This window comes from Xiphophorus couchianus, chromosome 3 (assembly GCF_001444195.1).
Source record: "Xiphophorus couchianus chromosome 3, X_couchianus-1.0, whole genome shotgun sequence".
Classification (NCBI taxonomy): Eukaryota; Metazoa; Chordata; class Actinopteri; order Cyprinodontiformes; family Poeciliidae; genus Xiphophorus; species Xiphophorus couchianus.
In genome coordinates, this window is record NC_040230.1 from 8772330 (window position 1) to 8800015 (window position 27686).

The 27686-nt window shown below is 37.6% G+C and overlaps 1 protein-coding gene and 1 long non-coding RNA gene across 2 annotated transcripts; one reads left to right on the forward strand and one right to left on the reverse strand.

Moving 5' to 3' along the window:
- Nucleotides 1-1897: 1897 nt before the first annotated feature.
- eva1ba (eva-1 homolog Ba (C. elegans)) lies at nucleotides 1898-27344 on the forward strand. The gene is made up of 5 exons (XM_028012056.1): nucleotides 1898-1908; nucleotides 10134-10378; nucleotides 21311-21459; nucleotides 23596-23689; nucleotides 23767-27344. The coding sequence occupies exons 4-5, from the start codon at nucleotides 23623-23625 to the stop codon at nucleotides 24189-24191; spliced, it is 492 nt and encodes a 163-aa protein (XP_027867857.1). The 5' UTR covers nucleotides 1898-1908; nucleotides 10134-10378; nucleotides 21311-21459; nucleotides 23596-23622; the 3' UTR covers nucleotides 24192-27344.
- Nucleotides 22188-23828, reverse strand: LOC114141515 (uncharacterized). The gene is made up of 2 exons (XR_003594867.1): nucleotides 23731-23828; nucleotides 22188-23486 (listed from the first exon to the last, which is right to left on the reverse strand). It is a non-coding gene; the product is annotated as an uncharacterized LOC114141515 (long non-coding RNA).
- Nucleotides 27345-27686: the final 342 nt, after the last annotated feature.

Below are 27686 nucleotides of genomic sequence, written 5' to 3' on the forward strand. Positions count from 1 at the left end.
CAGCCTCAAGCTCAAACTGTAAGTGTTGGTGGCTGTGGCCATGCCTCATAATATTTTCTGCTGCTCTATAAAAACAGCTGTAATCGCTTTCCTGCCTTTGCAGTTTAACACTGTGTGATGTCCAACAAAGTTTCTCAAAGAAAAAAACATAGTGTATGGATGATAAAGCTCTGACTTTCAATCTTGATTAACAAAAATACCTTTGTAACAATTTTAGTTATCTTGTTTCCTACAGTCTATACGTAGAAGAGTCTACTGAAACTGATGATCAGACTGAAAGCAATGTTTTGCTTTACTTCTGAAAATAGTAACCTGTGTTTCAGTGGCTGAGCCTCTCCAATCAAGATTTGTTTAAATTCCTAAAAGAACCACAAACACAGTGCAGCATTGTTCTTATTTATTTTGGGATATATACTTAGCATCTTTTACAGTTTCCTACAGAAGAAGGCCATCATTATTTCTCTTGCACAAACAGGCTTGGAGTTTTGGTGAGTCTACAGTCTTTGCTGCAGGCAGCGGAGGGCAGACATGGGAATACATAATTAGATTTTGCTTCAGCAGGTCTTTTCTCTCTTTACATGATGCTTTTCTTTTATTGCTACTGCAGTCTCACAAAGTGTTAATGGGACTGGCTGCTAATAAACCCATTGTTGGGATCTAATCTGAATTTGCAAAGGAATCCACTGCTGGGCTTTGGCCTTACATCCTGTGTATCCAGAACTGCAGGATTGTCAGAGGATCGTGATCTGTCACATAGTTTCCATCTGTTGGACGCGCACCAAAAGCTATTTTTAAATTTGCAAAGGAAGAAGGATTTCCAGCATGCATTTGTAATGCTGCTGTTCAGATGAGAACATCTCTACAAAAAGGAGCTGTATATAAGAGAAGTTTCAGAGCACTTTGATTCAATTTTAAACTGCTGGAATTTATTCTCTATATTTACTCAGGTTGTTTTATATATGTAAAAATACCAATGTTGATGAGAAACAAAATAAAACATAAAATTTAACCTTTTGAACCAAAGACTAACTTAGACATTCTAAACATACTAGGCAGCTGACTTTAATTGTTTTTTTAATCGCTTAGGTGGAAAAAATGTGGGGGTTCTACTGAAAGTGATGTGCTTAAATCCTCATTATTAAACTCAGAAGAGGGAGTTAGATAGATGGAGGGGAGGTCAAGGACAGCTATGTAAGTAAGGAGGTAGAGAATGTCATGTGAAATAGCCAAGGTGTTGAGATATTTGTTATCTCACCCCCAAACTTCTGCAAGCAGTGACCTCCTCCACACACTCTGTCACCGTCAGCCCCTCTGTCATGAGTGACAGAGAGTAGAGAAGGTCAGGGGTGAGGGTAGACACTGGGGGCCTTCTGCTAACACTGGTGTCACTGTCGTTTGCATGGATGGATTACCTCAGTATAATCACTTACAGCTTCCTGTCTCAGACCCCCTACTGGAAACTAAACAGGCCTTTCCATCAATCTCTTTTAATTCAGAACTGCAAGACATGATGTGTTAGAAGGCTTTCACATTTTTATTAAAATCTAGATATTAGACTTTAATAAAAGTCTGATCTCAGTGGAGATCAGACCCTCCACTGATCTGGAAGGGTTTCGCTTTGTAATTCATTTTTATTAAGAATTTATTTCATTTTTGATTTTGGTGTCTATGATTGCTGTGTTATAATTTATACATGCAGAACTAAAGCGCACTAGTTTTGTTTGATAATGCAAATTATATAATTTACATTCTCCATAAGAAAGAAATCAACAAATTTAAGCCATCAGTTTGCACTATAAAGAAAATGTTCATTTGTGCCTAATAAAGAGGCACATTTGGTTATTTTTTAAGCATTTTTAAATCCTAGGATTGCAGTTTAACCAATAGCCTCTTTTACAAAACTCTGTGGTCATAAAGCCACAAAGACCAGCCCCCTTTCTAAGGTGCCTCTAGCAGTATATAGAACACCAATCATGCCAGTCATGTCCCACACACTAGTTCTTTCATAAATGAAGCCAGCAGAGTGCACTCAAAGGAAACCTGCAGTGGGACATAGTGGGGTTGATTGTTGAGATTAACTTGCATGTCAGTCATCTTTTTTCTAAAATGTAAAACGCACTAGTGACAGATGATTTGCTCATCAGTTATGTTGTATTTCCAAGCATCAGATATTATAGAATCAAAAGTTCACTCAAGGCCTTTGATTTGTTGTGTCACTTGTCACCACAACCCACAAGAACTCATGTGCGTGATAGTCCTGGATTATTTTTGCCAGCCAACTGTTTTACTCAGATCTTCCATCATCTCTTCACCACATTATGGAGTTTAAAAGCCTGTGCCATAATTGGTTGTGCACTTACAACACCTGACTTCTGACCGCTAAAAAAATATTGAGGTCTTTGAAAAAAAAAAATCAAAACTATACAAGGTGATGCTATACATTAATTTTCCTTGTTTATTCTAAATTCCAGAGCCTAAAATTTACTAAACCTATTTCTTTGCTTTTATTACACCTTCCTTGTGTCCGACACGTCAGCAGTTGCACTGACTCTAATTCACATAATAGATTCAGAATTTCCCCAAAATAAGGCATGAACTTTGCAAGAGCATCAAGAACCCAGTCATGGAAAACGTATCTATCGATTGAAAGATGAATACATAGTTCATATTCCGTATTTGGGTCCTTTGCTACATTACCCACATTTTTACGTCTTCACACGGCTAGAAACTATTGGCTGCTCCATAAAAAAATAAATATTGTATCATGGGAGTTTTGATTCATCTTTCTTTCATGCATGCATGTTTCTGCATAATTTTTCCTGATTCATTCCCTACCCAGCAGAGGTGAGTGATCCCTCTAAATATTTATCCTTTTGGAACTGAGCTTGGATGCTGGGGGTGGAGGTTGGGGGGATTCAACCTCTTTCTGAACCTGAAGAAAATACTTTTTTTGGCTTCTTATCTGTCTCGTATCTACTGTTCAAACATTCTTTGAAAGTTAAGAGATTTTGCAGTCTGTCACAAAGTGTTTATTTTTATATTAGATTCCATTTTAAGCTACTTCAAGAAATCTTTGAAAAGAAAACAAGAACTAAGTTGACATTACCACGGTCTAACATTTTTAGAGTACAAGCTCTGTTTATTCTTTCAGTCTTTAGCAAATGTACTCATACACAACAGCATTTTCCATTTTGCCACCATTTATTTCATAGTATTTTGAAATAGTTTAATCTTGTAGACATCAAAAAGTAGCACACAATTGCGAAATTAAAAGAATGGCTATGTGGCTATTTCTTTGATTTGCAGTTTTGTTACTCTTTCTATTCTCAAAAGATATACTGAACATTTCTTTATAAGATGCTTAAAGTTTGGGATACTGCTTCATAATTTAAAAAAGAGGTTTTACAAAAAATGATTCTTTCCTCTTCTGCTGCACAGTTAAACACTAAATTATGTTGATCTATCACAGAATACATGTACAGTATGTTTGTAGAACTATATATAACTTGCTCCATCACTTGTTTATTTTCTTATCATATCTCCAGTTAAAGAAAACATTGCCAACAAAAGGAGGGAGAGCAAGATAATTACTGGCATTATGCTTAGAAATCAAAACATGAACACACCAAGTTTCAGATAATTCATCAAAGTTTAAAAAAAGTAGCTGTAATTAAAGACTTGGATTTTAAGGGAGTCTTTGCCTCAAAATAAAAGTAAGTTGAGGATTTTATTTTATTTTTCTATCACTGCTATGAGGATTTGATTTACCTCCACTGATCTGGAAATGGATCAACATTTTCAGCCTCTTGAGATAAGCCAGATAGTTTTAATTTATCTAAACTAATGATTTTTGCTCTTCTGGACAATCCATCACTCATAATCTTATTTTTGTGAATAAAAGTATTTTTGTGTTTTCTTGAGAACTCTTCTGCCAGTGTTACAATATTTAGGCCTGGAGTGGAAAACCCCAGCAGGAGGGAGATCAGAGTTATGATCCCAAACCAAACACCACTCACAGGAGCCCCTCGCTTCCAGATCCCATCTGCCCCATTAAAGATACATCTGCTGGCAGAGGCCTCCAGTGCACATTATGTGGGGGTGGGGGGGGGACAGAGGCCAAACACAGAGGCATGTGTTTTCATGCCATGGAAAGAAGGTGTGGGAAGAACATGAGAACACCGACCTGGATCGCATTCATCTACTGGAGATTTAATGAGCAGTTTGTGAATGCCAGAAAGATTGTACACTGTCAGGCTGGATGATTAGCTGCATTAACCCTTGTGTTATCATGTCAATATTCTTGCAAGCCAAATTTGATGTAATATAAGAGAGAAGGATGAAATACAGTCTTCTGCTTTCATGGTACATTTGAATTATGGTAATTTTGCAGGCTCCAGAAAACAAACCTGCAGGTATTTCTTTCTTATTTCAGTTCAGTTTTGGCTTTGTGTATTAGCAGGCCAAGCCTTGACTATTATCAGGTGTCCATTTACTGTTTATTCACACAACATCCTTACAATTGAAACCACCAACAAAACCTCTGCATGGCAACCTTTAGAAAACAACTGGGCGAGGCGTCTTGCATGAAACTCAAACTGCAAACACTAATCCAGGCGAAAGACTGTATTTTGTATTATTATGGAATTTGTTTGGCCTGCAATGCTCCACTTCATCCCAGTAGTGAGCTTTGAGGACGAGTGGCATCTTGTTTAAATCTTGCCACCAGCTCTGGATTTACACACCTCACTTCTTCTTTCACCCTTTTCTCACCTGCAGGCAGACCCTCCCCAGTCGGCCTGAACGTATCCCAGCCTGTCCCCGCCTCTGCAACAGGCTCCCGTCTAGTTAGACACTTTGGTTTGTCATCACATAATCCAGGAAAACGTGTCTTGAAAGTCACAGGTGCCCTGTAATTAGACTTCTCTCATTTCTCTTTTATTCCTGATTTTTATCCCATCCCCTGTTATTTGTGTCCTTCTTTGACTGCACTTCCCCCTAATGTTTTACCCCATTCGCTAACTTATTCCTCAAACAGGGGAATACAAATCAGCCCCAGGGGTAAGCAGATGTCTGTCAACCAGTCAGAGATGCAAGCAGGAATATGATCACTGAAGCAGCACATGGAAAGATTTATTAAACCCTGGCATGAGGGAGCCTCTACAACTCTTAATCGATGAAATAACCAGAATATGTTAGGTTTTAAGTCTCTTGCAAAACGTATGTGATACACCAGTGCAAATTAGTTTGCATTTACGAAGTAGAAGAAAAACAATGAAACATGATTAGGTACTCAGTCCCTTAACCTAAAACCTTTGGATGCAAACCTGCTCCAACACACCTGAATGAAATAAATGGTTAATAGCCAACGCTTTGTAAAACTAAGCGGAGACTAAACAAATTTACCTAAAAGTAGATCAATTTGATTCAGGTGTGTTGGAGCAAATACACGTCCAAATGTTGCAGGATATTGGCACTGGAAGAGTTGCAAACACTTTTAACATGCTACGTGTGAAAACAATTACATTGCACATCACTCTAAACAAATTATTCTCATTGCAACTCATGGAGATCTAAGAATCACCAACAATTTAGAAGAAAGAACTTACATATGTTAGATTGCTCTGCATACAGTCTGATTGGTCGTGAGCTGTTTTGCAAAAGAAAAATGGGAAAAATATGGAAGAGATATGTCCCACTGCTGGTGGTTCTACAATGACTTTGGGAGACTGAATGTAAACGCCTGGCAAGCTGTTAAGATGCTTATTTTTAGGAAAGTACTGAAAGTCATTTTTTCTTTCACTTCAAATTTATGTTGCACTATGTTGTTGCTGTCTGTTACAAACATAAAATCCAAATAATGTGGTTTGTATTTGTAATGTGACAAAATGTGAAAGATTTAAGGCAGGCATGTCCAAAGTCCGGCTCGGGGGCCAATCACGGCCCGCGGTCAGATTTCATACGGCCCGCAGCTTCGGTCTTATAATGTATTATTTATGGCCCGCCTGCACTGTGAAACAAAATAAATAAATCATAAAACTTGAAACTGTAATTCCTCCTTTCACCAAATGGTGGCAGCACCACTTTAATACTATCAGTCTCTGCCTCCGTGCAGCGAACCGCTCTCCACTCATTTCTGCCATGGCCACTGCAAAGAAAACGAGGAAAGTTTACAGTGAGGGCCGCCGCTTTCAAGAGAGATGGAAATTACAATACTTCTTTTCTGAAAATCAAGGCAATTGTGCTTGTCTAATTTGTAATGAGACGGTTGCCTTGTTTAAGGATTTTGACGTAAAGAGACACTACCAGACTAAACATGCTAACACATACAACAAGCTAACAGGAAGTGACCGTGCTGAAAAAGTGAAGCAACGCCAAGCTGCACTGGCATCACAACAGCGATTTCTTTGAGCCTGAGTCAAAAGAAAATACCACCAAAGCAAGCTACGATGTTAATGTTAATAGCTAAACATGGCAAACCTTTTACTGAAGATACATTTATCAAAACTGTGTTATGAAAATGGTGGAGAACATTTTGCCCTGAGAAGAAGCAAGAATTTGAGAAAAATGTTTGCCTGGCACGTAACAGTGTGGCACTGAGAGTTGAGGACATAAAACTGAGTGTTTTGAACGGTAACGTCTGTCATTATCAGCAGTGAAAAGCCAAAAGAACATTTATGCACTTGGATTTATGGCACTTATTTTTATTAAACTCTTGAGTAAGATTTGGTTGTGAACCTGTAGATGTGATACAAACTATTACTTTCTAAAAGATATTGTAAATGACAAGAGCAAAATTCACTTGTTTTAAAATTTAATAACAGACAACTTTGCATTACTTATAACTCCTGTTTAAAATGTTCTTGAGGCAAAGATATTTTTAAACTCATGTAAATTTAAGGTATTTCATACAGTTTGTTCAATGTTATCTGACTCTCCAGATATGAAAGAAAAGCAGAATTTCTGCTTTTCGAGTTGCCTTATATTTGGTTATTTTGTCATTTGAAAAATAAAGATAATTGTGACAATGAAAATTGTTTTATAACAGTGTGTATTTGCATGACACTTTTTGTAGTAAAAAAATGTCCGAACAAACTATTGGCCCCCAGGCATCTTGACTTTATCAAATCTGGCCCTCTTTGCAAAAAGTTTGGACACCCCTGATTTAAGGAGTACTAATGCATTTGCAAGGTGCTGTACTCTGGCTCTAAGATTTAAAAGAAGTGTAACTCAAGAGAAAAGCAGTGGGAGGAAACTTGATTTGGATTGATGAGCCTGAAAGACCAGTGGGTGTGTATTTCAGTGTGATTTCAGCTAAACAGACTATATCCAGAGCTTTTCACTGCCTGGCTTCTCAGGTTAGTAACAGAGATAATAAGTGTAACATGTGGGATCTAGGTGTGTTTTTACTTCACAGCAGGTTGGAAAGTTGATAAGAGCTCTGCTCCAAAAATGACCCTTTAGGAGACTAAAACCATCTCTGGAATTTATTACTCTGCTTTTCTTCCTCTTTTTTTCCAAGAAAACTACAAGCAACCCTAATACAAAATGTCACCATGTTCTCCCAAGCGCATGGCTTTAATAAAATTTGGTCAAGACAGAAGACTGTTGCCATGAGGATTTACAGCTTTGCCCACTGAGATGGAACACAGCTGACGAAATGTTGGTACTAAAACCATTTGCAAAGTGGCTGCTGTAAAATGAGATATATTACATATGTCATGCACGTCACAGCATGGTCACCTCTTGTTTGGTCAGTCACTGAAGAAATCTGTTGTGAAGACTGATATTTTTCTCTTATGTAGCTTGCAACTGTTTGCAATTAGGATGTCAACTCCTGCAGCATTTACAGTGATTACATGTTTACACTCTTCCCAGGGAAGCTGCTTTCCCCAAAACTGTTCAGTCTTCTCATTAAATCTGGTCTCTGTAGCAAAGAGAGGTAGTGTGAGTCCTGCAATCTTTTGCAAACGTTTGAAGTCCAAAATATAAATCATAAATTATATTGTAAGCACCATGCGTCACAAAGTTCAATATTAAACCACATGTGTGTCTTTTCCCATGTGTACACTATTTTAAAAAATGGCAAAGAAAAAAAGAGCATGCAGAAAGAGTTTGGCTGTTGAAAAAATACAGTCAGACAATTTAAGACAACCCAACCAGTCATTAAAAAGTTCTGTCAGTTTCTTTAATGTGCTCCTCATCACCTCTGGCTATGGCATTGGATGAAGTGGGTTAGCAATTCTTTGTGTAGATTTGAGCATGTGGGCACACACACCCCAGGGGCTTTTTGGAGCCTTTGGTCTTCCTTCCTCCTGTGGAAAGCCTATTGGACCAGCAGACAAACACAAAGCACCACTCAAAGCACCCAGAAGTCCAACACACAGGGGCATCAGCGAAGGGCTAAAGAGGCACAAGGTGAGATGGAGGGTACCGATCCACCCGCTTCAGCCATGTCACATCTACCATCATGCAGTTCCCCCAGTAGTCCACGGCCCCCACCAACTTTCAACTGCAGCACATGTTGCTTTGGATGCAGGTGTGTACTGTATGTCTAAGGTGCATTAGAATTGGGGTTGTGGCTGGAGTGTGATTTCACTGCTTGGTGACATCAGATCTGTCTCTCCAACTCCAAACCTCTACATGTCTATAGGTCTTTAAAATTGAGGTGCAGGACAGGGCCAAACATGGCAGAGTTGGGACACTGCAAAATATGCCACCGTTGACTACATGGAGGCCAATTGTCTCACATCCCAAGGCCCTCCTGAAGTGTGGTGTTGCACATATTAGGAAGGGGGGAGAGGGTGCAAACATGTCAGCACAAGTCTTAGGAACCAGTATCCAACCAGCCTCTATTTATCCCACCTGTGCCCACACCAGTACAGCACTAGCTGAGGCCCCAGCAAACCCCAAAGATTGCCAGGAGATTGTCCTCATTCAAACTTATTTACAAGATTCTTTGAGACATTTTTTGTGATGTCTTTGAACAAGTACATTTTATTCTGAACCTTCCTAATGACCTATGTTTATTTACAATCTGACATTTTAAATGCATACTTTAAGCTTACCAATATATAGAATGTTTCGAGTATTTAATAGGTGAGTCACTGGGTCAGCTTTCACATTTTTAGACAGACAGCATTCCTCTGAAAAATATGAACTTATCCCTCAAAGACTTGGAACTTGACCTGGACTCACCTCTTAAATACTTGTGCGTTGATAAGCACTTGCTTCTTACATTCTTAGGAATAAACATATCCTTACCACTCAGTAACTTATGACTGGACTTGAAAATGCCTCTCAATTTGTTTGACACAAGTTGGACTTGAAATCTCTGTTTACATCAAAACTTATATTCAAAACCATTGTCAATTTTTTTCATTTCAATAAAACCACGGCCTCCTTGATGTATTCATAGATGTAAGACCATATATATGTCTCTCAGCATTCCTCAATAGATTTTTATTGCCTTGTACTATATAATGGAGCGTAAACTCACAGCGCTTTGTTTCATGCTTGTTTCACAGTTCTGCTTTTTTGAGGCTGTTTGTGAAGGAGTTATGAGAGTGAATTTGTCCAAATTAAACAAAGCCTTCCAACCTTTTCTTTTGAAGGTTACAAATGACCCAACTGCATTTATAACCTGACATTTTAAAGGGCTTGTTTATTTACCAAGACTCTATTTGTTATACTACCAACTGGCTCAAGTTTGATATTTTCAAAAAGAAGAGAGAAACTTGCTTAGTTCTAATAAAACATGTTGAGTAAAACATGCAAATAACAATGATTTTCCAAAATAAATTTACATGTGCCCATTGGAGCTCTCTTTTGGAAAATAAAAATAGAAGTACACAACACTACTTTCTTGTTTATATTTTTTCATCCTTGTCACATTGGAGTCACCATGGAGAGACTTGGCTTATTTGCCTAAGGGTTGCCCTTTTTTCCTTAACAACAAAGGGAAAGCCCCCCACACACCCACAGATCCACACCGCAACACACACACAGACCACAGTTCTTATCCCTCCCTTCTTCCTTGAGTTTGCCCTTTTTAGGCTGTTCCTCTTTTTTTCCATGTGAAGGAGGGATAGTATGACAGCTTTTCCTGCTCCTTGCAGACCGAAGCCGGGAGAGAGAAAAACTCAGTCTCCAAGTTTGAGAGGAAGTTACCACCTCTTCCCCAGAATCTGAACACGCACTGCAGGCGGAGACACGCACACACACACTCACACCCCAGTTGTTCAGGACAGCAGAAAGCGTGAACCAGCCAGGACTGCTTGTAAATGTGTTTGTGGAGGGAAAGAAGATTTGCAGTTCGTCTGAAGATCTCGGAGTGGATTGAACAACTTCATCTGGGACATTTTCCTCTCATCACCTACCGGTGAGTTTGACAGTTTGTTTCAGTGTGTATGTAGTACCATAGAAACCCCTGCAAAACACACAATGCAGCCCTCTGTTAAAGTTTAAATGCTTCGCTGAACTTTAGCTGTTATGGAGGTGCCTGTGTTGGAAAACTTCCTTATTCTTGAGAAAAAACTAAACTCTGTTTTACAATTGTTTCCACTTGGTAAGCTCTGTTGAATATGAAAGAATTTGGAGAGTTTTGGAAACAAAGACTCACTCAGCTTTTACATGTGATGCTCATAATAACAACCATATGTTGTCATAGATTAAACTACTGTTTTTGTCAAAACCAGGCATTATCTGAGCAGGATATCCATCCAAACAGAGCATCATTGTGTGATCCTCCCTCATATGTGTGTTTTCCGTTCGCAATAAGTGAACCGGTGCAAAGAGAATACTTGATGCAGAGGGACAGGAGAGCCTGCTAATGGCTTTCCGGTGCAGCTGCACATTATTTAATGACTGGTTTGTCGCTGTTTTGATAAAACAAAAACAATCTGTTGTGTAAATTCTCAGGTCAGTTTTTTTTTTGTTTTTTTTTTGTCAGAGACAGGTTTTTAAAAGCAAAAACTAAACTTGTGCAGCGCTTCATATGGTTCTAGTTCTCATTCAACTTATACAATCTTATACAAGCATTCTTGCACAACATCAGATGTCCATATGCTTCAGTCAGTTTTCATATCTCCTTCTGTCTGTGATGGATGTTTGTGGTTAGCACCTCCTGTCAGAGGAGACGGAGCAGGAAGGTGATGTGTTGAGGTTGGATTGGGCCTCTTCTCTTTTGTGTCTAATCCAGTCAATCTGAACAGGCTGGCAGGACTTTAACTGCATCTCCTCTTCTCAATCTGATAACCCCTCATTGAATGAGTGTGAAAGTCAGGTAAATAGTACCTTCAAGCATAGACACCTGAGGGGTGTTGACTTCCCTGTGACCTCTATAGGCTGTTCAAGTTGGCAGACTTTCCTTTTACCCGAAGCCCCACAGTCTCATTTATCACCCGACATGTCTTATCTGTCCAGAGGCTGGTTGTTAACGTACTTTATTTACCCCGAGGTCAGAGGCTGTGATCTGATTTGACTTGCTTGTCTAAACTCCCATGGTGCCAGCCTGTTTGGAAGGTGATTACACAAAGTTTCAGTCCAGTCTCAGTCAAGGTAAACTAAGAGAAAAGGGCACCTGAAGATAGCACTCCACAAAGACAAGAGATAAACACAACTTCCTGTTAAAGACGGGGTGAAAAGTGCGCCAAGGCTGTTTGTAATTATCATTTCACAACAGCTCAAGGCAAGACAATTCAGTGTGACAGATTATGTTTATCACATATCAGTTTTGTAACCACACTTCTTTCAAAAGCTCTAGTCGTGTGTAAGAGCAGTGGCTCTATTTAGACTTTTTTCAAGATATTGCTCAGTATTCTGCACTTAGAGACTGGATTTAAACCTTCTAGCAAAACTGCATGAGTACGTATTTTCCAATGAGCAGCTGAAATGCAGTAAAATTGGCTTAACTGAGCAGAAAGTCACACCACATCAGATGATCATCAGCAGATCTCTTAGACCCCTAGCTATTGTGAACATTCATCATCCAAATATTTCTTCAAAAACCACGATTCATGTTTTTATTGCTGTCTGTTCAAAGATGGTTATATTAGCTGCTTTATCCAACATAAAGTCAGAGTGTATAAAAAAAATACAGTGTTTCTCAGTTTAATATATTTTTACACTATCCAATGACTGAAAATACAAATGCGTTCATCCCATGATCATATTAAAGCATATAAAATTTACTTTGAAGTTTTTTTCTTTCTTCTGTCACAACAACATGCACTTCTCAAACCTTTTGCTTACACATACATTTATTAAGAGCCTCTATTTAGGTTCAACAAAATGTTTGACAAGTTAAACCCCAAAGGTTTGCCTCAACATTCATCCCTGTTCTTGTCACTTATATGAATACTGACATGGAAAAGCCCAGACTTATTCAAATCCCTGACAGATTTAGGTTTAAAGTAATTCCTAAAATTTCAACATGTTTCTCCCGACATGCTAGTTTTGAAAAGGTCCAGCCAGAGTCCTTTTTTTAAATCGAACACAACAGAAAAACTTTAAAATAAAGGCTTCTGCTACTCTGTTTCATTCTTGGCTTGCCACAGTGGGGGTCATTTTGCCGCTTCGGTACTTGTACAACTTTGGTTATTGAATATCTGGAGTACAAAATAAACAACTTTGATTTGAAGTAAATTTAAAGTAATGTGACTCCAGTAAATATTAATCGGCTGGATGTTGCTTAACGTTCATAAGCTTTGATCAGGTCTTTTGCGTGTTTTACAAGAGTCAACCAGCCCAAATGGATTAAAGAAAAACTAAATAAATACAGATAGGTGAGTGCTATGTACCTGTAATCTTTTCAGATGAAATACAACTATATTATAAATGATATTGGGGATTTGTTTTACTATTTTCTTTATAATTGATGAAGATACTCAAAATGTAAGAAAAATAAATGTATTTGCCGGGTTAGGGAAGGTTTTGAATGAAGAGGCGAACTGATCTGAAACTGTGAAATAGTGTTTTCTTCTGTATCATTAAGAACAGAATAATAGTCCTTGCACCTGCCCTGATGTTACCGTAATAATGTCCAAAAGGCTGACTGTAACCTGCCAGGTTAGCTTTAAACAGTCCTTCTGAGTAAGTTTCAAACAATTAAAGAAAGCTTTGCATCAGTTAATTCCAGATATGTCAAATTAGTTGCTGTTTTTAAAGTGGGACTTTATTGAGTACTTGAGTGTAGTCCTACTCCGTGGGGAATAATCACAAAGCTCTGAGTTTGCAGTCTGGCAGCAGTCAGTATCTGAAAGAGGACCGATTTAGGAATACATTTTCACAATCTCTTAATCAAATGACAAAAAAAAAACTTTACTGTGAATATTATCAAGTCTTTATCATACATTCCCATACTTTGCAACAAAATAAAACATGCTACAAACTCATTTCAAATAAATAAATGACTGAAATACAAATTAAAAGGCTATAGCACTATGTTATCTTAAATGACTCTACAATGTTAGGGTTTGAGTTTTAGTATGGCTTTGTCTGGTTTATAAAAAAATATCAAGATATTCTGATTAAATTGGTCCTAATAACAAATAGCAGCCCTAGAGTTATCCTGTCTGCTAATAGTTGGTAGGTCATTCGAAGCCACTGACAAACGGGACTTTAAACAATGCTAGCAACTTTAACTGTACTTTATTTACACAAATACATTCCTGTCATGGTGATACTTGTTAAATCTGGAGACATTGCATCACATTTATAGGTAGTATAAACCGACTTCTTTGGGCCAAGTCAAACAAAGGGCGAACATGTGTTTTGAAGGATAAAGCAATTGTGTGGGTTCATAGATTTAACAAAAGATTATGTTTTTATGCTTCTGGATAGTTACCCAGATCAATCACAATAATGTGCTCACAGCTCTATTTATTGAGCTGTAAATGTGTGAGGATGCAAAAGAATTAATTGTAGCGTACAAGAGCAGATACTGACGTCTTTCAAGTATTAACATTAACACACACACACCAATACCTGTAAATGTTTATCTACTCCAATCTGGCTTTGAACTGATATAAGCTTAATTCAGTGTCTTAATAAGGTGCGTATGGAGACAAAACATTGTATATCCTCTGGATTTACAAAGTGAAGCATTCAGACTCACATCTGGAACACATCTGGATGACATTAACCACTTGCCCTAACCCCCCCAGCTCAGTCCCCATCTCTATTACCCTCACATTACCTGCCTCAACCGGCAAAACATGGTCCTCACAGGACGAGCAGTGCACTAGGGTGCACCCTTCAGGATACAATCGGATTGAGTTCTTTGTTTTACTCTTAGCAAGCTGGCATTATATTAACAACAAAAAAATTGTTGTTTTCATAGCCCAAACAAAGCTAAAAGGTACAAAGTCTGGAGTCAAATTATAAATGGAAAAGAATGTCTGATTTGGTTGATTTTGTGTTTGCTCTTGGAAACGTTTGTGCCCTTGAAAGAAAAGCTGGTATTTATTTATTCATGAGTTTGTGTCAAATAAAGTATATCACAAAGCAGGATACAAATGCATATAAAAAAAAATTATAATTTAAAAAATCAGTTTTAGTCCCACATAAACAAAAAGAACCCCCTAACTATTATATGCAAATGTCCAGTTCACATAAATGCAATGAAAATTGACTGACTTTAGTATTCTGTGACATTTTGCAATTGCAACTGCAAGAGCTGATGTTGATATAATTTGTGTTAAAAATAAACAATTTCAAAGTCAGTTTTGCCTAATATGTGGTTTAAACCTTTTATAAAAAGTACTGTCATCAAAACTATAGCATGCTTACAGATTTTAAGCACAACATAGACTTTTTTTTTTTACCCCTCCAGGGGGTCTTTTTGTGGGCTCTAGTGTCCCTTATATGATAGTAGGCCAACAGGAAACGGGGAAGGAGAGGGGGGAAGACATGCGGCAAACGTCACCGGATCCGGGAGTCGAACCCGCAACGAGGACTGAAGGCCTCCAAATACGGGTCACGCTAACCGCTACGCCACCATGGCACACCCGAACATAGACTTTTTTTAGGTTTTGTATATATATTTTTTTCCCCAAATGGATCATGGATCTTTGTGTTTTGTTCACACACTTTTTTAAAGGTTTTGTTGACACTTGTTTATCAGTGTCAACAAAACACAGGAAAGTGGGTTATGAGAGAGAGAAAATCAAAGGACATTGGGCCGGGAATCGAACCCATGACAGCCACGTGGAGAACCGACGCCTCCATACATTGCATACACTTTACCTCTGTGTCACTGTCACACAGGTTTTGTGTATATTCTGTGGGGAAAAAACAATGTTTTATATAACCTTCTTTTTTTTAAGAAAAGGAGTAAATTTTTTGAGTTTTGAGTTAGAAAAATTAAGACAATTGCCCTAAAGTCATAAATCCAAGTAGATATTCTGCAGGTTTTACACCAACCCTTAATGTAGAATTAAATAGGGCTGCCATTCATTTAAAATGTATTGATAGACACCATAAAAAACTCTTTTAGCAAGATTTGCATGTCTTGCTAAAAGAGCAAGACATGCCAGATCAGTTCCTTCTGTTGCTCCTCTTTATTTTCGGATTCACATCGCAAACCATAAAACTTACCCGGGGAGAGGTGTGAAAACCACAATGTAATTATTCCAATTAACATGAGCTCAGCAAACCTGCACTTGACCATAAGTGTGAGGTTTTTCACATCAGGAGACTGTTTCTAGAAGCCCACAGTATTGATGTAAAGGCAGATCCATCGCTGTGGGTTAATCACCTGTGATGTAGTTTCTTATGAATGTTTACAGAAGATTCAAATTCACACACAAAAAATCACTAATTGCTTGCTGTTTATTAAAAACAAAAAAGGGATTTTCTTTTAAACACAAGACACTGAGAGGCAGGTGAGTAATAATAGTCTCCTGTCTGCTGAACTGTAATCTAGAAGAACCGCTAAGGAACAGCAGTCATCTGCTATGACTTTGTGGTGCTTTTGTATGTTCTACTGTGCAATGTTTGTGATAAATGCAGGTCAATTACAGATCATTTTCAGTGTTAGAACATTCCTCATGCCTTTGTGTTATTTATTAAATAGTTAAAATTTTATTATACCATAATACCCTGAAAGACACATTCATCTGCATTAGAAGAAAATGCACATATTTTCATAGTTTGTTTCAGCAGAAAATACAAACACTTCTGTGATCAATGTGTCATGTAATGATGACCGATTGTTTCCAGGTCCAGATTCAGTAGAGAATATGTTTCAGTAAACAAAGAATTTGTACAGAGTGGTGGGGCTTTACATCAGTGTGTCAATGATCAAACTTTTCATAAAAATTAACTGTGTACAAATTAATGTAGAATTGTGAAATAAAGGGCGTGCTGTGGTGGCGTAGGGGATAGTGCGACCCACGTTAGGAGGTCTTGAGTCCTCGACGCTGCCGTCACGGGTTCGATTCCCAGACCCGGCGATATTTGTTGCGTGTCTTCCCCCTTTCCTGTCAGCCTACTTTCATATAAGGGACACTAAAGCCCACAAAAGACCCCCTGGAGGGGAGAACAGCAAAAAATAATTGTGAAATAGAAAGAAAAATGTATATTTTAACTTTTACTTACAAATAAAAATCTGAAATTTGTAGTCTGCAAATTTGTACTTAGAGCTTTTGTTTCAATAATATGTAGAAGAAATTATAGGTGAAAATGTATTCCCACCAGCTTTCTACATGGAAAGGCTAACATGTTCATCGATTATTTGTAGATCTGATTGGAATCAAATCAGACAAGAAATCATTTATGAATATCAGCTTTCAACAACTGCCACAACATTTTTAAGATTAAAATTCAATGCCATTCCTCCTTCGTGGATTGTTCAGGGTCAAGCTCAACATCTGCACTAAGGCTTAGTTTAAATAAGAACTGCCTTCATGTTTTCTTTCCAAATTAAATGATATCTCTTTGTCTATGTCAGCAACCCTTGCTGACAAGAGGGAAACAGAATTAATATCAATAACAGCTCCCAACCAAGGAACTTGGAGGAAGCGCATCCTTGAATTCTCCAGAGATCCCTCTTGATAGTATGCCTGGATCTGAAGAAGAAAAAATTTTCAATTTGGCTTATGAAGGATATTACTTTCACCCTTCTGATCTTCATAAATGCTTTCACAGACACTGTAAACACAGAACTTGGTCTGGGCTGCATTTCAGTTTACAAAATGAATAGCAATACCTGCACCTTTACTCTCATGGGGAGAACTAAAGTTCAATTATATTTGCAGAACTTGGAGCCTTTTCTGTGGCGTAATTATAGGTGTAAGAAAATTATCATGAACTCCTTCCAGCACATATTTGCTGATAAGGTTTCATATACTTTGGCAGTTTTGAGACTCCTGTTGACATTTTCTCAGCTGTTCAGGGAATTTCATTGTGAATAACTAAATAAGCAGTGTTGAGACACTGCTATGATTAAGTATATTTATTTAAGTGAAACTTGCTGTAGCCCATTTCAGAATGTGCTCTGCATGTTGAAAATAGTAAATAAATGACCCAGATTACTGCTTTTGATGCCACGGATCATTAAGTCCAGACAGTTTGCTCAGTAGCAGCCAACAAATCAAAGCAGAAATGTTTTAATGAATGCAATCAAGTGGGAAGACACTAGCTGCTATAAATCCTGATGGCAGCCTTTGTGATCTTGCTCACTGGAGAGCGCCTGTGTGTGGACTCAAAACAGTAAAATATGATTTAATGGAAATGCAGCTATTTTCATTGTGTGTAGTTACATTCCAGACTAACCACAGTTGTAGGAGCTTAGCTGAAATTTGAGGTATAAAAAAATATTTCTTCCCCTTCTGTGGTTCAGCATTTGTCATTACAATGGGGGAATAGCCAAGACTGGCTCCCTTGTGTAATCTGACCTTTTTATCTTCTGTGCTTAAATCATATGTGGCTTGACTCTCTGTGTTAATTCACCAAAGGCTTATGATTTTTGATTTCTTCATTGTGGAAGGTCTTTGGACAGTTTCTGAAATAAGTATCAAGGATTACTGTATTGTATTTTTTGACAAGTCTTTGCTGTGACGTGTTTCTCAGTTGCAACTGATAATCTACTTTAAAAAAGTCAGAAACAATTGTTCTGCAAGTTGAGTCCAAGGCAGATTTACGGACTTACGCTCACGGGCAACTTTATCTGGCAAATCACCCTATTCATGGCAAGAACCAAATGCCATGTTGTTGCCTCAAATAAATTAAGAAATTTAAACTTGATGATGGCATCTTGCTGAAGCTGAGCCCCAGCATCTGAAGGCAACAGAAAGAGGATCAAAGTGATTTTGTGCCGTGACTGCAGGTGCCAGAATATAATGGTGTGGATGATTTTCTCAATACAGTTTGACCCCAGTTTCAGGAAGAATAGTGTTTGTCTTTGAAAGTTCACAATTGCAGGCTGTTGCTTGCTTAATTCATGATTTATGAGTAACAAGAACACCTCAAAAAGGAGATTATTTTAAAGGTTTATGCTCTGACACTAGGGAATTGACCCATGTGGTTTTTGAATGAAGGATGTTTTCTTTTGGTCATATTATCAATACAAATGATTTCTATGTTCCTCATTATGCAGATGACACCCAGATTTATTAATTTATGCAACACAGAAAATGTTAGAGAAGTTTTCTTTTCTTTTCATGATTTTATAAGTTGAGTCACTCATAAATTCCTAAAAACCTGTGACATTTTTTTAAACCAGTAACGTTTAAAACATTTTTTGATTTGACAGAAACACTAATCTAAGTCTCTTTATTTTGTGTGTGTTTTTTAAATGCATCTGATTTACTTATTAAAAACTGTCTTTTTAACATTTCATCCTTGAATGTTTTTGTCAAATGATGGGATTCATGTTTTCCATTGAAACATACTTCTTATCACTTAAGTGTGTTTGCTTTTCCTTCTGTTTTGAAAATTGCTTGCAAGCCCTGTAGAGTTTTCTTATTTCTTGTGTTTTCTTTGCTCTAAACGTAACTTTAAGTTGCACTTCTGGGATATGAGTTGAACTGACCTAATGACCATCACAGCTGACAACTGTGTACAGTAGAAAACTTAGACACTGGATCCTCCCAATTTTAGACAATAGCTCCAACGGTGCAGGAAATTGTTGACTTGAATGTGTTCCCTTCAAAAAGGGACAGACTTTGGCAGAAGGAAGAGGAATTGTGGTTATCTTCAAGTGGATGACCAGAAAAAGACTGTGCTACATTTGGAGTTTTTCTTCCTTGCTACTCCTCCATCTAAACCAAAGCAAACAGCCTCTGCCAGAAATAGACTATGACCAGGTTCCATGTCACAGCAACAAAGCTCTAGTTTGTTTCCCCTGAAGAACTCTGATCTAAAACGTTTGTACGAATTCAAACCTGTCATTTTTTGTCCTGGGATTATATTTTGTTTTCTGCTTTATAATTTTTTATGGCATGTTTTTCAGACTTAGTTAAAAACTATCTCAATGTGTCAAGACATTCCTAAACAGTCTGCAGTTTACAAAAAAAAAAAAAACTCAGGAAAAGGATGCTTGTTGTTTGACCTGAGGATGTGAAATCAGGAAAGAGCAGATAATAAGCTAGCCGGGAAAAATAAATCTTTATCGTCACAGGACATTGCTGCACGAAAGCATGTGTTGCTGCACGTTTGACCAGGTAATTGGAAAATCATGTTTCCACTCCTCTTTCTATTTGCTTTTAATTATATTCAAAACCAAAAATGTGCTAAAAGTTATAAAACTTGAGAATAATTCAGAATCCTGCCATTTTTATATCGCCTAACATGCACAGTTATAAGTAGTTGTTTACTTAGCTGTAGTTTGTATTTTTAAATCTATATAAGCCTGTTATGTTTCTGTCCTAAAATCCCTGAAGGACTATTCTTTTTGTTCATAGCATTTACCAGATTTAATAATCAAAACATAATATAAAAAAAAACATTCATCAAGTCACTTAGGCATAACCATTTGTGAAAGAGAATGTCTTAATTTTAAGTCTGCAAGGTAGGGCAAGGTCTCCAATGGTAAAATAAACACTTGGAAAAAATGAGTAAAGGTTGAGTCATAGGATATTAAATATGCTGCTTAGAAAGAGATTGACTCTGTTAATAATTCCCTGGTCTGGGAAGAAAATAACTTAGCTAGTAAAGGTCTTGACAAGCCATAAGAAGGTCTCCATTTGTGATTGACCACTGATCAATTCAACCAAATCTATCTTGACCACACAGGAGGAGAATCCCTGTGTGAGAAGAGGCCATATGAGGTACTACAGGTGTCCAATAATTTCACTTAACCTTCACAAGAAGGATTATGACAAAAAAAAAAACCAAACAATCAATTCAGAATCTGTTTTTGATAACAGTGAATGAAATAAACTATGGGCAGGGTGGGCGGAGATGAACATCGTAATTTTTAAACGTGACAGAAAATGAAAAATACTCAAAAGACTTTGTCTAGGTATGTCCCAACCGTTCAGTGCCGAAACAAAAGGTCTCCGTGTTCCTCCCATCAGTGATGGGGGAGGGAGGGTGACTTGGAAAACATGTTGGCACAGTGGCTGCTCTGTTTCTCACCCTCCCACTCCCCAAACACTGTCTCACTCAGGCACTGTGTGGAGAGTCAGCAAGATCAAAATCAGCTCAGGAAAGCAAGGGGTCTCTCCTAAACCAACAGCAGCTGGCAGGACAGAGGAGTGTTTCCTAAACAGGAGTATAGGTTAAAAAATACACAGCTCAGCATATTTCACAGCATCCTCCACCTGGTGATATGTACCATGTTATGTAGCTTTTACTAGCAATGTCCTGATCTGGGTTTTACTTTGCTCTGATATTGATCCAAGCCATTTTAGGAATAGCATTTGCCAATATTGTGTCCTTGATATTTTATTAAAATCAGTTCTATGTTTATACTGTTACATAAGATATAATGACAGACAGTTTTATTGTGAATATGGTGAATTGTAGCATGTTCAATATGCTGCAGTATTGAGCAGCAAGAAAGGATCCATCTGTTACAGTGTAATAAGTAATTGTAGTGAATAGTGACACTTTAAATTAAAGAAAGAAATTGAATAAATTGACAAACCCAGATGCAGTTTTCTGAAAATGTGAAGTTTTTGTGCAGATTATGTTTTATAAAAGTAACTCAAACATTAGAAATCAACAGATTTTCCTCCAGTCTCATTCTGGGCAGCATACTCTGCAAAAGCCCTGTCCATGTTTGCATTGCAGATGCCTCAGTGAGTTTGTTGCTAATGTAGCTTGACATCTGTGTGTGTGTGTGTGTCTGTGTTTGTTCTCATCTCAGGGTGGCCAAATGAACTGTTTAGCCTGAAGACCAAAGATCATAGGCCCTGATTCAACAGCAAGGGAGAGAGTGAAAGGACCGAGACCACTGCAGCCTCGCTTTGCATTATGAGTCGCAATTGAAGAATTTCTTTAGGGTTCCATTTTGTGGTGAGTTTCAATTTTAAACTGAACTCTAATGTGTAAATAGGTTTGCTTTTGCTGTGGAATTCTTGCCATGGTTTTTGGTTCATTAGTCGACCGGATTACACATGGTTTACAAATGTGGTTTTGTGTTTAAAGTCCTTTATTTTCCAGAATACATCAACAAATAAGGCTGAGTGTAATATAATTTCCAGCAATAGCTAAATAATGAGAGCGATCAAGCACTGAAGTTCTCAGAGTTTTTAATTAAGAGTTGAAAGCAAACGCAAACACTTGGTTTGTGCAATTCAAGGACATTTGATTGACGCATCGGTATTAAGACATGTGGTTTGACTTGAAGCTCTGTTACTCAAACATTTTTTTTTAAAGTATAAAAAATTGCATTTATTTTTTACTAAGGAATAAATTCAAGGCTCCCTTTTGAAAAAATACAGAAAGTCAAAATTTTGAGTAGAAAAATTTATGTTTTGCCACCTTCCCAAAACCTGAAAATCCTGTATGGATGCTGCAAGTTTAAAACAGACAGCAACACTAAAATCAGATTTTATTTGCATTTTAGAGGCTTTGTACCTGATTAAATCAGTGTGGTGTTATTGTTGCTGTTGTTCAACAGCATTGCAGCTTCTGCACACATCAACGTCAAGTAACAGTACAGAATGAACCAAGACTCAGCATGTAAAACTGTGCAACCCAGATAATGTTTAAATATATCAAATGCAATGAAAAATATTATATATAATGAATGTTATTTATTATTACTGAGTACAACATTTGGAAAATCCAAGTGGATCTCCGAGTTTTAGTGTCATTTCCAGATCAGTGTTCTGACGTCAGATACTAAAAAAAACTCCCCACCAGCAGTTCACTTTTACAGTAATCTTTTGACTGATTTCGGTTTAATGCAGAGATCAATATGTTTCAACAACTCATCCCTTTAAGCTGCGTCTATATATTAGTGCCTCATAGCAGTCAATTAGCTTTGTTTTTTATGTGGTAAATACTCAACAAACTATCTTCGAAATACAAGTCAGTTTGAGGTGACTGTCTGGTAACCTTCATGGAGCGAGATTATGATGTAATCAGGTCAGAAAACTTTGCAAAATGGTGAAGTTTCTGAGAAAATCCAGTCAGCAGCACAGTGCTACTGAGTGAAGAAATCAAGGAATAGATCCACTTTCAAAATGATGATAAACAATGATGGTGAATATAACAAACATTGTGGTTTTGAAAGGACAAAATGTACTTCCTACAAAACACCAGACCAGGATTGCTGGACATTAAAATTTGTGCATCAAAAGAGAATGAACCTTCACGACTCCATGGCTTCTTTGTGAATCTTTTTCTTTAGGAGTGAAGACTTCCTAAAGAGTGTTAAAAGTCATGAGAGCACGTAATGAATGGAGACAAACACAATAGAGCTCGCCAGACTGAAAGGCTGGCAGGAAGGATAGACCACTTGAATGTCAGGGACACAACCTCCAAACAATACAACATTTTCATTTCAAATTCATCTTGGAGTCTTATCTGATCCATAGGAGGTCTGTCTGACCACTTGGAAGAATGAACTTTACCTGATTTACTATGTTTTGAAAGTCATTGAATCTTTTGTACATTTTGTCCCACTACAGTCATAAATTTTACTGTATTTTGGGGGAATATTAAGTGCTAGGCCAACACAAAGTAATGCATAATAGTGAGGCAGAAAAAATATTAAATTATTTATTTTCTTTGTTATTAAAAAGATAATGGAAGCCACACTGTTTTCTCTCCATTTTAAAGTTATGCACTTCTTTGTGCATAAAATTTGATGAAATGCAGTGAAGTCTGTTCTTGTAACTGGAAAAGTTCAAGGTGCATGAATACTTTCACAAGGCATTGAATAAGAGTCATGGTTCAGAGACAATTTTTCTAAATATATTACAATGATCCCACACGAAGCCACAGAGAAGCTTTTGTTGAAGACTTGGAGGTCTCACACCACCCACCCCCAAGAAGTCGTGGGTTTGCATTTAGGCATTGAACAGAATTCAGATCTAGGGAAAGAGGGAATAGGAAATCATCTGAAGGAGTCCAGGTGATTTAATTCAGATTATATTACAGATTCAGAATAAATATGTTGTGTTTTATGTTTTTGTTCTTCAGGTTTGAAAAACTGAAGACAAAAACAAAATGGACGTTAAGAAAAAAGAAATGGATCTCCTTAGCAACAGCATTGCAGCTTTTGCACACATCAAAGGTAAGTCACAGTAAGGAACACAGAAGCAAAGTTCACTTTACCTGGGAAATCATGGCTTGTATGTGTCTCCTCTGCAGCCAATCCGGAGAGCTTTGGGCTTTACTTTGTCCTCGGAGTGTGTTTCGGCCTGGTGTTGACCCTCTGCCTCTTGGTGATCCGCATATCCTGTAAGCCACGGACCAAGATCGCTCCCCCCACGCCTGAAAAGAACCCCTTAAAAGATGTCAGTGTGGAAGACGAGGAAAGCGATGATGATGAGGATGAGGAAGGGGAAGAAGGAGAGGCCTCTGTTCCATTGCCCATCACAGAAATCCCTGTTGGGAATCATACCAGCCAGTCAGACGGCACCCTGAGTGTGAACGTTTTTACTTCAGCTGAGGAGCTGGAGCGTGCACAGAGGCTGGAGGAGAGAGAACGGATCATCCGGGAGATCTGGAGGAATGGCCAGCCTGATATCCTGGGGACGGGAACAGGAACTATTGGAAGAGTGCACTACTACTAATGCACAGAACGCTTCCAGGAAACCTGAGTTTGTAATGGAGTAGACATAAAAACCTTTGGGCCTGGTGTCCTTTCAACTTGAGAGCTTCTTTTTGATCCAAAGTGACTTGTGGGACATAAAAATATCAGTGCCAAATTTGAGGTATTTTGCTTTGACAAAGCTGAACTTTGAGATATTGCACTTCTTATGTAGCATTATGCATTAGTGTCAACTGACTATACATATTTGAACTGAAAGGTGTCTTAATGGCCTCTGTGGAAATCAAGTGGAATGAATGGAGGAACGGAAGGATTTGTAGAGGTATCAAGCTGTAAATATACAAGAGGGAATATAGATATTGAACATGTGAATGTTTTCTCTCAGTTCATATATTCCTAAAGAGGCCATTGATATTAAATTCACACCAGATGTCAGGAACATAAGTAATCCCAACATAAAATGAAATTCAAACTAATTAGTCCATAAATTCCTCTTTTACATACTCTGATACTCTGTTTTTCACTGGATTTTCAATGGATTTTAATTGGGTTCAAGTTTGGTGATTTAAGTTTTTCAAGTGATGTGAAGTTCCATTTGTCCAAACATGTTTGGACAATCAGAGTGCTATGTTTTGGTCTCATGTGGCCAGATTCTTTTCTCCCAAGGTTTCATTGTGTTTTACAGATGATCCACAGCAAATTTTAAACGAGCTTCAGGATTTTATTTCAATAATGGAGCCTAGCGCACTTAGTCTATATGAAAGTCATGACTGTTGGGTGCGTTACTTGTAGGTTTCATGTGAAATTTGTGCTTGCTAATTGCTGGTGTTTCTGAAGTTCTTTGTTAGTGGTCCAACTCTCCTGAGTATTTCAGCAACACTTCAGGCATTAACCTTCCAAGGACCACTTGGTCATGTATGTCTTATACTGAAATTATGTTCCTTCCACTTTGGGATTATGGTCCAAAGAGTCCACTGTGGAACATTAAAAAGTTTATAAATATATCTGCAACCAATAGCATCAGTTTGTTTTGCAACAGTTGGGTTACAAAAGTCTTGAGAAAGCTCTTTGCCCTTGTCCATCATGGCATCCTTGGTAATGAGAAACCTTTTTTTAATCGACAACACCAGCAGGACATTAACTGCCACTGTTAGAAATTATAGTTTATTCTGTATGCTTGCACTTTCACTGGTTTCCTGGCTGTCTGTGGCTCTGTGCAGCTTCTTTTCCTCCTTTTCAAGGTTAATTTCCCATTTCATTCCATTTTATTACACATAACTTAATTTACAGGCTTATTTGTTTGACTTTCCTTTTGTATATAAATTACTTCGGTGGCAAATGACATCTGGTGTCAATTCAATGGCATGCTAAAAGGACCCTTAAAAACACTTACTGAGAAAATTGTTAACATGATCAATACTTATTTTCCCACTGTATTTGGTGCTTAATGTTAAAACAACAGGTTTGCATATATTAAACAAAACAATGCAACAATAAAAAATGTAGTTTTTCTCTCCTAAGCTGTTGTTTTTGATATATTTAAAACATATTTAGTAATTGAGAGGCAATTTTAAACAAAAAATGTAAAAACTTGTGACTTTGACCCACAAGCACAACTAAATAAAAACAGCAAGACACATACATTCAATCTGCCTTGTATCAAGGTTTCTGGCTGTTGGTGCAACTTTGGGCCCCAACTGAGCACTGTTTTCATACCACAGCTTACTTGAGTATTGTGCCGACCATTTCCATACCTATATGACCACAGCAACTTATCCTCTGATGATTACCTCCAGTAGGATGATGCACCAAGTCACAAATCTCAACTGGTTTCACATGACAAGAAGTTCACTGCTTCACCACATCGTAAACCAACGGAGCACCTTTAAGATGTGGCAGAAGATTTGCACCAGCCTACAAATCTGCAGTAACTTTACAATGCTAATTGTACAAATTTCTGATGACTATTTATAACACTTTGTTGAATCTATGCCACAAAAAAATGCTGACGGGTTTCAACCTAGGACTGATGAGGTGTTGTCCCCCAAAGTGGTTCATGCGTGTAGATAGTTGTAAAGACTTTATTCCACCTTGAAGGATCAATTCAAATTTTTGAAGTTGGGTTCTATTGAAGGATCATGACCAGTCAATATCTTGCCATGCAAAACTAGAGCCATGTCAAGACAAAAGCAAACCCTTCCAACGTCACATTTGCATAAGACGGCTATTTATATAAAAGTCTATAACTAGTCATACGAAGAAACATGGTAGTTCATGGGCAGCAATAATTCCCCAATATAAAATACTTCTTAAAAAATAAAACATGTATAACATAGTCTTTCAGAGTAACTGACGAAAAGCTAAAACACTGTAAAAATCAGGAAATCAGCAAAACACAAGAAATCAAAGACAGCAATACTTCCAACTTAAAGTTCAAATTTAAAGTTTAAATTTGTGAATTTTAAATTTGTGAAACACAAGTTTAAAAACATTCTTTCTTAGGTCGGGTGTTGGTTTTGTGAGACACATGAATGTCACTTGAACACAAAGCAGAAAACCTTTCATTCTCCTGTTGGAATTGAGCCACAGAAGTTCTTCGCCTCGGGGAAAAAACGGTATTGGCTGTTTAATGAAAACAACTTTATGTAATTAATGTCTGAGATTTTCTTAGATGCTTGTAAGCTGTTAGAAGTGCTTGATAGAGGTTGGTCCAGATGTACACCTAGATAAGATGTAGATAAGAATTACAAGTAATTAATGACTTCTGGGAGACAATACTTTTATGTTTAATTTGTATTATTTTGTCATTGTTTTTGAATCATATATAAAAACCTTGTTTCACAGTTTTGGTTTTGTTTTTTTACAGAGATTGAATGGGTCCTTTCAGTATATTATTGTGTATATGCCTGCTTCCAAGGCATGAAACAGCATGACTTCAGTGGCACTAGAATATTCTGGTTTTGTGTTAAACGGTCCAAAGTTGTTTTAAAAAAAAGAAAAGAGAGAAATTTGCTTTCCAACAATCAGATTAAAACAGTGTGCTGACCAGGTTGGTTTATTTTGGGTTTATGGGTTTTTTTTATAATGTTTGACTGCTCACTCTGCTGTCTGTTTAGCTCAGCATGTCTTTGTCTACTCTTCTGTTGTTGGTGCCAATAAACGATTTTAACTCTTATGCTAAAGTTTATGGAAAGCTTGATTACTGCTCCTGCCTCATACCACTCGACAGTTTCTTTTAATGCGTCCTACAAAATAAGTGTTGATAATAAGATAGTGCTGATCACATGATTGACAAATAGATTTTTAAATTTCTTGTGCTGGTGCTCATTCTGAAGTTCAGCTCCTGATTACACATTCACAACTGATCACTGGTACAAGAGCCACTGAGTTCATGTTCGTGATTGCTCAGTCTGACACACCCAATCCAGGTCAGCCACAAACAAAGATGATGCTCTGTAAATTTTCCTTTTGTTGTAGCTTGTGAACAGCCCACACATTGTTTCAACACAATGACTTG

Excerpts from the sequence above, each read along its gene's own strand:
- eva1ba (XM_028012056.1), top strand. The coding sequence starts at position 23,623 with ATGGACGTTAAGAAAAAAGAAATGGATCTCCTTAGCAACAGCATTGCA. Across the intron at positions 23,690-23,766 it reads AGCTTTTGCACACATCAAAG|CCAATCCGGAGAGCTTTGGG; the intron begins GTAAGTCACAGT and ends TCTCCTCTGCAG.